Source organism: Musca autumnalis, unplaced genomic scaffold (assembly GCF_047663935.1).
Source record: "Musca autumnalis isolate F117 unplaced genomic scaffold, ASM4766393v1 scaffold_2, whole genome shotgun sequence".
NCBI lineage: Eukaryota > Metazoa > Arthropoda > Insecta > Diptera > Muscidae > Musca > Musca autumnalis.
Genome location: NW_027411755.1, coordinates 210736593 through 210749270, shown reverse-complemented (window position 1 = coordinate 210749270; position 12678 = coordinate 210736593). Strand labels below are relative to the sequence as shown.

General features: G+C 33.8%; 1 protein-coding gene across 9 annotated transcripts in view; it reads right to left on the bottom strand.

Moving 5' to 3' along the window:
• Window positions 1-7128: 7128 nt before the first annotated feature.
• tkv (serine/threonine receptor kinase thickveins) overlaps window positions 7129-12678 on the bottom strand; it is a 723071-nt gene continuing 717521 nt past the window's right edge. For all 9 annotated transcript variants that reach the window (XM_073970747.1, XM_073970748.1, XM_073970752.1 and 6 more), the window contains one exon: window positions 7129-12628. In XM_073970747.1, the coding sequence (XP_073826848.1) occupies window positions 11324-12628 (1305 nt within the window). In that variant the 3' untranslated portion in view covers window positions 7129-11323. The remainder of the gene's footprint in view (window positions 12629-12678) is intronic.

The window sequence follows — 12678 nt, the reverse complement described above, 5'->3', positions numbered from 1 at the left end:
AAATCCGGGGGCTCGATTTTCACCGTAGACATATGGTCTAGTTGACTTTTTTGCTCAATACAATCCCAAGAATCAGAATCTTCAGGCGCCCGTGATGGTTTTCAAATCGCCCCACCCTACTATACACTGTCCAATTCTACCAAAATGTCATAACCTATTTTCTGACCAATTTTACGCAAAAAGCATGGACTATACACTGTCCAATTCTACCAAAATGTCATAACCTATTTTCTGACCAATTTTACGCAAAAAGCATGGACTATACACTGTCCAATTCTACCAAAAAGTCATAATCTATTTTCTGACCAATTTTACGCAAAAAGCATGGACTATACACTGTCCAATTCTACCAAAAAGTCATAATCTATTTTCTGACCAATTTTAAGCTAAAAGCATGGACTATACACTGTCCAATTCTACCAAAAAGTCATAATCTATTTTCTGACCAATTTTGTGCAAAAAGCATGGACTATACACTGTCCAATTCTACCAAAAAGTCATAATCTATTTTCTGACCAATTTTACGCAAAAAGCATGGACTATACACTGTCCAATTCTACCAAAAAGTCATAATCTATTTTCTGACCAATTTCAAGCTAAAAGCATGGACTATACACTGTCCAATTTTACCAAAAAGTCATAATCTATTTTCTGACCAATTTTACTCTAAAAGCATGGACTATACACTGTCCAATTCTACCAAAAGGTCATAATTTATTTTCTGACCAATTCTACACTAAAATTGTGGACTATACACTGTCCAATTCTACCAAAAAGTCATAATCTATTTTCTGACCAATTCTACGCAAAAAGCATGGACTATACACTGTCCAATTCTACCAAAAAGTCATAATATATTTTCTGCCCAATTTTACGCTAAAAGAATGGACTATACACTGTCCAATTCTACCAAAAAGTCATAATATATTTTCTGACCAATTTTACGCTAAAAGAATGGACTATACACTGTCCAATTCTACCAAAAAGTCATAATCTATTTTCTGACCAATTTTACGCTAAAAGCATGGACTATACACTGTCCAATTCTACTAAAAAGTCATAATCTGTTTTCTGCCCAATTTTACGCTAAAAGCATGGACTATACACTGTCCAATTCTACCAAAAAGTCATAATCTATTTTCTGACCAATTTTACGCTAAAAGCATGGACTATACACTGTCCAATTCTACTAAAAAGTCATAATCTGTTTTCTGCCCAATTTTACGCTAAAAGCATGGACTATACACTGTCCAATTCTCCCAAAAAGTCATAATATATTTTCTGACCAATTCTACACTAAAATTGTGGACTATACACTGTCCAATTCTACCAAAAAGTCATAATCTATTTTCTGGCCAATTCTACGCAAAAAGCATGGACTATACACTGTCCAATTCTACCAAAAAGTCATAATCTATTTTCTGACCAATTCTACGCAAAAAGCATGGACTATACACTGTCCAATTCTACCAAAAAGTCATAATATATTTTCTGCCCAATTTTACGCTAAAAGAATGGACTATACACTGTCCAATTCTACCAAAAAGTCATAATCTATTTTCTGACCAATTCTACGCAAAAAGCATGGACTATACACTGTCCAATTCTACCAAAAAGTCATAATCTATTTTCTGACCAATTCTACGCAAAAAGCATGGACTATACACTGTCCAATTCTACCAAAAAGTCATAATATATTTTCTGCCCAATTTTACGCTAAAAGAATGGACTATACACTGTCCAATTCTGCCAAAAAGTCATAATCTATTTTCTGACCAATTTTACGCTAAAAGAATGGACTATACACTGTCCAATTCTACCAAAAAGTCATAATATATTTTCTGACCAATTTTACGCTAAAAGCATGGACAATTCTACCAAAAAGTCATAATATATTTTCTGACCAATTTTACGCTAAAAGCATGGACTATACACTGTCCAATTCTACCAAAAAGTCGTAATATATTTTCTGACCAATTTTACGCTAAAAGAATGGACTATACACTGTCCAATTCTACCAAAAAGTCATAATCTATTTTCTGACCAATTTTACGCTAAAAGAATGGACTATACACTGTCCAATTCTACCAAAAAGTCATAATATATTTTCTGACCAATTCTACACTTAAATTGTGGACTATACACTGTCCAATTCTACCAAAAAGTCATAATTTATTTTCTGACCAATTTTACGCTAAAAGCATGGACTATACACTGTCCAATTCTGCCAAAAAGTCATAATCTATTTTCTGACCAATTTTACGCTAAAAGAATGGACTATACACTGTCCAATTCTACCAAAAAGTCATAATCTATTTTCTGACCAATTTTACGCTAAAAGAATGGACTATACACTGTCCAATTCTCCCAAAAAGTCATAATATATTTTCTGACCAATTCTACACTAAAATTGTGGACTATACACTGTCCAATTCTCCCAAAAAGTCATAATATATTTTCTGACCAATTCTACACTAAAATTGTGGACTATACACTGTCCAATTCTACCAAAAAGTCATAATCTATTTTCTGACCAATTTTACGCAAAAAGCATGGACTATCCAATTCTACCAAAAAGTCATAATCTATTTTCTGACCAATTTTACGCAAAAAGCATGGACTATATATACACTGTCCAATTCTACCAAAAAATCATAATCTATTTTCTGACCAATTTTACGCAAAAAGCATGGACTATATATACACTGTCCAATTCTACCAAAAAGTCATAATCTATTTTCTGACCAATTTTACGCAAAAAGCATGGACTATATATACACTGTCCAATTCTACCAAAAAGTCATAATATATTTTCTGCCCAATTTTACGCTAAAAGAATGGACTATACACTGTCCAATTCTGCCAAAAAGTCATAATCTATTTTCTGACCAATTTTACGCTAAAGGAATGGACTATACACTGTCCAATTCTACCAAAAAGTCATAATATATTTTCTGACCAATTTTACGCAAAAAGCATGGACTATATATACACTGTCCAATTCTACCAAAAAGTCATAATATATTTTCTGCCCAATTTTACGCTAAAAGAATGGACTATACACTGTCCAATTCTGCCAAAAAGTCATAATCTATTTTCTGACCAATTTTACGCTAAAGGAATGGACTATACACTGTCCAATTCTACCAAAAAGTCATAATATATTTTCTGACCAATTTTACGCTAAAAGAATGGACTATATATACACTGTCCAATTCTACCAAAAAGTCGTAATATATTTTCTGACCAATTTTACGCTAAAAGAATGGACTATACACTGTCCAATTCTACCAAAAAGTCATAATCTATTTTCTGACCAATTTTACGCTAAAAGAATGGACTATACACTGTCCAATTCTACCAAAAAGTCATAATATATTTTCTGACCAATTCTACACTAAAATTGTGGACTATACACTGTCCAATTCTACCAAAAAGTCATAATTTATTTTCTGACCAATTTTACGCTAAAAGCATGGACTATACACTGTCCAATTCTGCCAAAAAGTCATAATCTATTTTCTGACCAATTTTACGCTAAAAGAATGGACTATACACTGTCCAATTCTACCAAAAAGTCATAATCTATTTTCTGACCAATTTTACGCTAAAAGAATGGACTATACACTGTCCAATTCTCCCAAAAAGTCATAATATATTTTCTGACCAATTCTACACTAAAATTGTGGACTATACACTGTCCAATTCTACCAAAAAGTCATAATCTATTTTCTGACCCATTTTACGCAAAAAGCATGGACTATACACTGTCCAATTCTACCAAAAAGTCATAATCTATTTTCTGCGCAATTTTACGCAAAAAGCATGGACTATATATACACTGTCCAATTCTACCAAAAAGTCATAATCTATTTTCTGACCAATTTTACGCAAAAAGCATGGACTATATATACACTGTCCAATTCTACCAAAAAATCATAATCTATTTTCTGACCAATTTTACGCAAAAAGCATGGACTATATATACACTGTCCAATTCTACCAAAAAGTCATAATCTATTTTCTGACCAATTTTACGCAAAAAGCATGGACTATATATACACTGTCCAATTCTACCAAAAAATCATAATCTATTTTCTGACCAATTTTGCGCAAAAAGCATGGACTATATATACACTGTCCAATTCTACCAAAAAGTCATAATCTATTTTCTGACCAATTTTACGCAAAAAGCATGGACTATATATACACTGTCCAATTCTACCAAAAAATCATAATCTATTTTCTGACCAATTTTACGCAAAAAGCATGGACTATATATACACTGTCCAATTCTACCAAAAAGTCATAATCTATTTTCTGACCAATTTTAAGATAAAAGCATGGCCTATACACTGTCCAATTTTACCAAAAAGTCATAATCTATTTTCTGGCCATTTCTACGCAAAAAGCATGGACTATAGACGGTCCAATTCTACCAAAAAGTCATAATCTATTTTCTGACCAATTATACGCAAAAAGCATGGACTATACACTGTCCAATTCTACAAAAAGTCATAATCTATTTTCTGACCACTTTTACGCAAAAAGCATGGGCTATACACTGTCCAATTCTACCAAAAAGTCATAATCTATTTTCTGACCAATTTTACGCAAAAAGCATGGACTATACACTGTCCAATTTTACCAAAAAGTCATAATCTATTTTCTGCGCAATTTTACGCAAAAAGCATGGACTATATATACACTGTCCAATTCTACCAAAAAATCATAATCTATTTTCTGACCAATTTTACGCAAAAAGCATGGACTATATATACACTGTCCAATTCTACCAAAAAGTCATAATCTATTTTCTGACCAATTTTACGCAAAAAGCATGGACTATATATACACTGTCCAATTCTACCAAAAAATCATAATCTATTTTCTGACCAATTTTACGCAAAAAGCATGGACTATATATACACTGTCCAATTCTACCAAAAAATCATAATCTATTTTCTGACCAATTTTACGCTAAAAGCATGGACTATATATACACTGTCCAATTCTACCAAAAAGTCATAATCTATTTTCTGACCAATTTTAAGATAAAAGCATGGCCTATACACTGTCCAATTCTACAGAAAAGTCATAATCTATTTTCTGACCAATTTTAAGCTAAAAGCATGGACTATACACTGTCCAATTTTACCAAAAAGTCATAATCTATTTTCTGGCCATTTCTACGCAAAAAGCATGGACTATAGACGGTCCAATTCTACCAAAAAGTCATAATCTATTTTCTGACCAATTATACGCAAAAAGCATGGACTATACACTGTCCAATTCTACAAAAAGTCATAATCTATTTTCTGACCACTTTTACGCAAAAAGCATGGGCTATACACTGTCCAATTCTACCAAAAAGTCATAATCTATTTTCTGACCAATTTTACGCAAAAAGCATGGACTATATATACACTGTCCAATTCTACCAAAAAATCATAATCTATTTTCTGACCAATTTTACGCATAAAGCATGGACTATATATACACTGTCCAATTCTACCAAAAAATCATAATCTATTTTCTGACCAGTTTTACGCAAAAAGCATGGACTATACACTGTCCAATTCTACCAAAAAGTCATAATCTATTTTCTGACCAATTTTACGCTAAAAGCATGGACTATACACTGTCCAATTCTACCAAAAAGTCGTAATCTATTTTCTGACCAATTTTACGCAAAAAGCATGTACTATACAATTCTACCAAAAAGTCATAATTTATTTTCTGACCAATTTTACGCTAAAAGCGTGGACTATACACTGTCCAATTCTACCAAAAATCATAATCTATTTTCTGACCAATTTTACGCAAAAAGCATGGGCTATATACTGTCCCATTCTACCAAAAAATTATAATCTATTTTCTGACCCATTTTACGCAAAAAGTATGGACTGTACACTGTCCAATTCTACCAAAAAATCATAATCTATTTTCTGACCAATTTTACGCAAAAAGCATGCACTATTTATACACTGTCCAATTCTACCAAAAATTATAATCTATTTTCTGACCAATTTTGCCAGGAAGCATGGACTATAATGCACTGTCCAATTCTACCAAAAAATCATAATCTATTTTCTGGTCAATTTTACCCAAAAATCATATTCTATTTTCTAACCAAATTTTACTAACAATATTTGTATATCCCCCATCTTTTGAAATAAAAATGCAAATATCATTTTTTTGTTTTGAAAAATTTTATTGGTTAAATTAAATTATTTTTCCAGTGGGTTTTGTTTCAGTTTCCTAAGAAGGAGACTGTTCGGTATTTTGTTTTAAATAGTTGTTTGTTTTTTGTTTTGTTTTAACATTAATAACTTAAAACCGTGGCTAAACACTAAATTATGTGATTATATTAATCTATAACATAATTAGTTATATGTATATACGGAGAAAAAAATACATATTTAATGTTATATTTTAGTTTTCAAACATGTTGTTTGAAAAAAATCTAAAACTAATGTAGTATGCAGCTACTAAACTAAATTCTTTCAATACATAACTTTTGCTTTTATAAGTTCTTAAACTTATGAAGAAACAAAATATAAAATACAAAACTATAAGTTATATAATTTGATTTTCGATTAAAGTATTATTACCATTTTAGCATTGTTTTCAATTTTTACATTCAAAAGAAAAAATACAAAACAAAACGTACACATACTATTTACAAAATCTAAAATAATAGAAAACAAAAAAAAAACATTTTTTTAAATTAAATTAGTTGTAAACTTATATTTTAGTTTTAAAAATATATTTTTTAAATTTGCAGAAGACATTTTAATTAAATATTATTTTATTAATATTTTTAAAAAATAATAATAAATAATATTGAAAAACACAAACTAAATTAAAAATGTTTGGAACCTATTTACAAGTTATGTATTAGTTAATTAATTGCCTTTTTCTTATGTATTAACAAGGCAGTTTATATTTTTTACAACAAAACTTGTTACTTAAGACCTATGTTGTTAGTTTTAAGGCAATTTTTTGTGTAAATAAGTTTTAAGGCATTTTTTGTTTTTATGTTTTTATTTTCTTAAAGGCTTTCGTTTCGTTTGTGTAGCAAAATTTGATTTTTTTGTTTTTGTATTTCAAAAAAACTGGCACTTCTTTCTTATTTTTTTCAGCTATTTTTTTCTAGTTTTTTAAAAATTTATTTTTAAGGCCTTTTCGAAAGTTTCTATGTTTTAAAAGTTATTTTATTATAACTTAATATCATAAAAAAAAACAAACAAAAAATTAAATTTTTCCTTTAAAGCCATAAATAAAGTTGTTAATTTTTTGTATATATATTTTAATTCATTAAATATTCGTTTTGAAAGTTGTCTTAAATTACTTTTTTTCTTAATCTATTTTAATGTCAAATTTAATTTAATTAATTATTAATAATGTCATGCATATTTTATTTTAATATAAAACTAATAGTTAAATGAAATGACTTTGTACATAAACAAATAAACAAAATGCAAAAAATGATAAATGGTCAAGAAAATATGGAAGATTTGTGGAACAGTTTCTATAGGGAAACTCAATGTTAGGAGACTTTTCTATTGTACCCCACTTAAGAATGCTTGTCTTGGAAATAAAATCTTAAATAAATCGCGACCTCATGTTTATGTTAAAGGGAAAACAATTGAAACTGCGTTACACAATGGAGATCAAAATGTATGACTCGAATCCATCCATCCTGCTCTAGAGCTTCTGATTGTCCCATCTATTCTAATTGGGTTGATAGAATGCTGAAAAGTAAACTAATCAATTCAAGCATTGGAGAGAGTTTTGTAAGCAGGTCAGTCACTAGAGGTACCCCACAGGGACGAGTCTTATCACTTTTGATGTGGCTTCTGGTCGTGAATGGGATACTAAAGGAATTTGATAGACTAGAAACTAGAATAGTTGCCTAAGCAGTTTAGAGGAAACTTTTTTTCCTACTTTGTCCGAACTGATGCAATTCGCACTAGTAAAACTCATTTCACCAACTCTGGACTTTGACACATCGGTCATAATAATCGCAGACAGGAAAGATTGGGCGCAGGGCAGGCAGCGTTGCCGACAGTTTTTGATCGGAAATCGTCAAAAAATCGTCAAATCGTCATCAAAATTTGGAAAATCGTCAAAAAATCGTCAACATAGTCCCAAACTCGGTTTGGTTACCGTTTATTGCGATTTTTCGCTGATAATTTTGGGAATAAGGCTGGCAACATAAGATATACAACCCACAGCAATAAATCTAACCCAATATCACTTAAATACCGCTATAAAAACAGCACTCAGTAGATGATCGTTTCCTTCCGCCCATGTTTGTCGTTACACGTACATTTTGGTTGTTGGGCAGTCGGAAATCGATAAAAATTGTCATTCAAAACTGTTTGACAGCTTAACGGCGGCATTAATAGGAAGTTAATAAAGCTGGACTCATATTTTTTTACAACAAAATAGATACAATTAATATTTTATCTCGAAAAGTTTTCAAGGAAGATTTTCATCCATTAACAAAACTAAACGAAAATTTTCAGCTGATGTAATTTGAATGTCGGGCAAAAACTATGAAAATACCTGTATTCCAGATATGTGCCTAAATATAGCCATTCCGTCTGGAAATTGCATTAAAAAAGCTCAAACATCGAGTTTGGAACATTGTTTTGCTTAAAATCTTTCGTGAAATTTTGGTCAATATGTAGTTATCTTCTTTTATTTCATGCAATTCTGGCCTAAGTGAAAAATCGTCATTTTGGACCATAAAATCGTCAAATCGTCAATTTTCAATTTTGGGCCAAAAAATCGTCAAAATGACGATAAATCGTCAAATTCGGCAACACTGAGGGCAGGTCACTTCCTTACAGACTATCCATTTCCACTGATGGGTCGAAAATGGAAGAAGCCACGGCAGCCGGTGTGTATTGTGAAAAACTGAACTTTAGTAACTTTCAGGCAGAAGCCTTCGCAGTGCTAAAAGTAAGAGAGTTTACAGGTAGGGTATACGTGGAGATGCATTAGGGTCCTTCTCTATTAAATCTAAGACCTTTCTAAAAACATTTAATCAGTCTTAATAAGTTGTAGAATGGATGTTACATTTTGATGGGTCACTTTCTAATAGCCTATCCATTTCCCCGTGTATTTTGAAGAACTGAACATCAGACGCTCGCGTAAACTTAACGGCAACTGCAGTGTCTTTCAGGCAGACGAAGTCTTTGCAGTTTTGAAAGCTTTAGAGCTAATAGTGGGAATGATAGAGTCTGCAGGTAGTAGCAGTTGCTAAACTATCAAGACGATGTTCCCAGTCCCATGACCTTCAGGTGGAGGACTGTATGTCATGCCAACGCTTTGTTTTTTCTCGTTAAGCTCAAAAAGTTCTAGGTAGAGAAAGCCGTACACATATGGCCGGACAGACTTTGCTATATGGGGGTCATCACTGACCATTGCTGCATAAGATATATGGGAGGACAACAATATTGAGTACTGCAGGAGGTGTGAAGATGTGGAAGAGACTGAAACAATCGAGTACATTCTCTGTCGTTGTCCTAGACTATCTGTCAAAAGACACAGGCTGTTTGTCTGTTTCTCTTCTCTACATCTTTGATATATCTACTCTCTTCTCACATTTCTCCTATTCTCATCCCTTCCTGACGCCCTCCTACCCCTTTTTAACTCTTTTTAGGATGAGCACAATAGACCGCTGCATCCTATAACCTAACCTTCTGGTGGACGACTTTGTTAAGCCACGACTTTCTTTCTTCACAGACAAACTCAATAAGTTACTGCCAGAGAAAATCGTCTCTTCTCTTACATCACTAATCAGATATCATAATTGCTGTAGGAATCATCTCTGATCATTGCTACATAAGATCTATGACAAGCAAGTGGAAAGACAAACACATTGAGTACTGCAGGCTATGTGAAGATATGGAGGAAGAGACTGAAACAATCGAGAACCTTCTCTCTCAGTGTCCTGGACTGAAAATCAAAAGACACAGGCTGTTTGGTGCTCATAAGATTGCATCTCTCTAACTTATCTTTCATAGATCCTGCGACCCTGCTGAGTTCTTGCTGGAGCTCCTTAAGTGGCTAATGGGTGGGCCATCCTAGACACAGTAAGTTCAATTAATCACCCTTTCTCTTCCCTATCTCTATATTAAAGCTATTCCCCTGCTACCTATTTACTGTCGTTCTCATTCTTTCTCCTTCCCCACTTCTGGTCCCGGAGTGAAATGGCTGCCAACAATCAACGGTGTTGTACATCTTATAGCCCAACCTAACCTTCTGGTGGAGGATATTATCAAGTCGCGGCTTTCTTTCTTCCTATACAAACTCAATAAGTTAGTGGTAGAGAAAATTGTCCCTTCTGTCACTTCACAAATCAGATATCAGAATTGCTATAAGGATCATCTCTGGTCATTGCTACATAAGATCTATGACAAACAAGTGGGAGGACAAAAACATTCGGGACACACTTCACCTCTCACTTCACGCCTCAAGCATTTTGTTCACCCCATTTACGCTGATTTTGCGAGTATTTTATGGATGGGCTAGGGCGTACTCTTCTTTTTAAATACCCTAGCGAATCTTAGTCCCAAGAATTTCGCAAAAGGTAGCAGTAAATGGGGTGATTAGAATGCTTGAGGCGTGAAGTGAGAGGGCTATGTGAAGGTATGGAGGAAGAGATTGAAACAATCGAGGGCTGTTTGATGCTCATAAGATTGCATATCTCTCTCTCTTTCTTATCTTCTATAGATCCTGCGACCCTGCTAGTTATTGTCGGAGCCTTAAGGGGTTACGGGACGGGTCATCCTTGACTACAAGTTCAACTAATCCCTTCTTCATACCTCTTTGTCTTAACCACTCCTTATGTTTTCTGTCAGAATATTTTATTCACCTTATATCCGCAAGGACATCTCAAGATGTCAAAAGTATTCCAATAAATCAATTTCCCTATAGAATTTACACCACAAATCTGTCTACATTTTCATTACCAATAAAATATGTATACATGTATTTGACAAACTAATGTCAGTCATGAAAAATATTACAAATATTTTACAAAGTTAAAAAAAAACTAATTTTAAATGAATTCAATTCAGAAATAAATTAAATTTCAAAATTTTTACAAATAAAGATATAATTTACAAAACTTAAAAATGTTAAAAAAAATTATTTTCAAATTAATTAAAAAAAAAGAAACTTAATTTATAAAATTATCAAATTTCCACTACAAATTTTTCTTAAATTACACAACTTAAAACAAAACTAATTAAATTAATTATTGAAAAAAAAATATATACGAAGACCATTAAACTCAAAACTAAATCTACACAATTTTCATAGGACAGTCCATGTAGTCGGGCTCCAGACGACCCAGTGTTTTCTTTACACGCAGCGCCGTCAGGCGCACTGTGGGATTTTGATGCCAACATTCTTGCATGATTTTAGCCACAGTGGCCAGCACATCATCCTCTTGCCAACGTGAGGGTATTGGCGGTCTTATACCCTTGACACACACCACAGCATGCATATCATCGAAAGTGGGATCTGAGGGCACCACATCATGATAGGGCAAGGCATAATCTTCACATGTTGTGGCCTTGGTGCCAGGTTTGGCGGTATAACAACGTCTGGCCATTTCCCAGAGAACTAAACCAACCGAATACATATCGGCTCGTTTGAATTCTTCAAATTGTTGGGGATTTAGAGTTTCATTCAAAACCTCGGGAGCCATATAACGCCTAGTTCCTACACGGGTATTTTGAGCAATGTGTATCTCATCCAATTCCGAAATATATTTTACGGCCAAGCCAAAATCAGCAATTGCACACTGGCCGTTACGTTTGACCAAAATATTTTTGCTTTTTATGTCGCGATGGGCAATGGCCGGTTTGCCGGGGGTGCCAAAGATTTCATCATGTAAATGGGCCAAACCCGAGGCCAAGGAGTAGGCCAGCAATTGCAGTTTTTGTGGGTTTATTACCGAGGTGGACAAATAATCATGGAGACTACCGTTCTCATGATAGTCGGTGATTAGTAGCATTTGAGTCCAGCTACCGTTACCCTTGATATCGGCAGCAATAAAACCCAAAATATTTTCATGTCTCATCAATACCGTTTGATAGATTTCTGTTTCACGGAACCATGAAGCCTCTTCGGTGGTAAAGAAGGTCTTGACGGCGACCTTTTCATCGCGCCACTTGGCCAACCAAACCTCACCATAACGTCCCTTGCCAACCAGACGGACCATTTGAATTTGCTTGGCAATAGTGCGTTGTACCAACAACGGCAGACCTGAACCCGAACCGGAACTTTGTTCAACCATTTGTGACAGTGGTGAGAGTTGGCTATTACACATACTGCTTATCAGGCGTGGTTGTTTCCTCAGTTTCTCTCTTCGCCTAAATGTCATGCAGGCGATGACCACAATGACTATAAAGGCGGAGACACAAATGATCATCGAGGCAATCATGGCCAAATAATGGACAGATTGTGAACTAACTGGCAATTCGGGGGCGGGTGTGGTAAGTTTGGGTGTAAAGGCAGGATATAGATTACGATTACACATATCACCGCTATCACAGCAATCGATATTCTTTCCATGCAGGTGGGGTACGGCGGCAACTTTACACTGTAGGGAGGGAAGAAAAGAAGAGGAAAGTGAGATTAGTATGAAATACC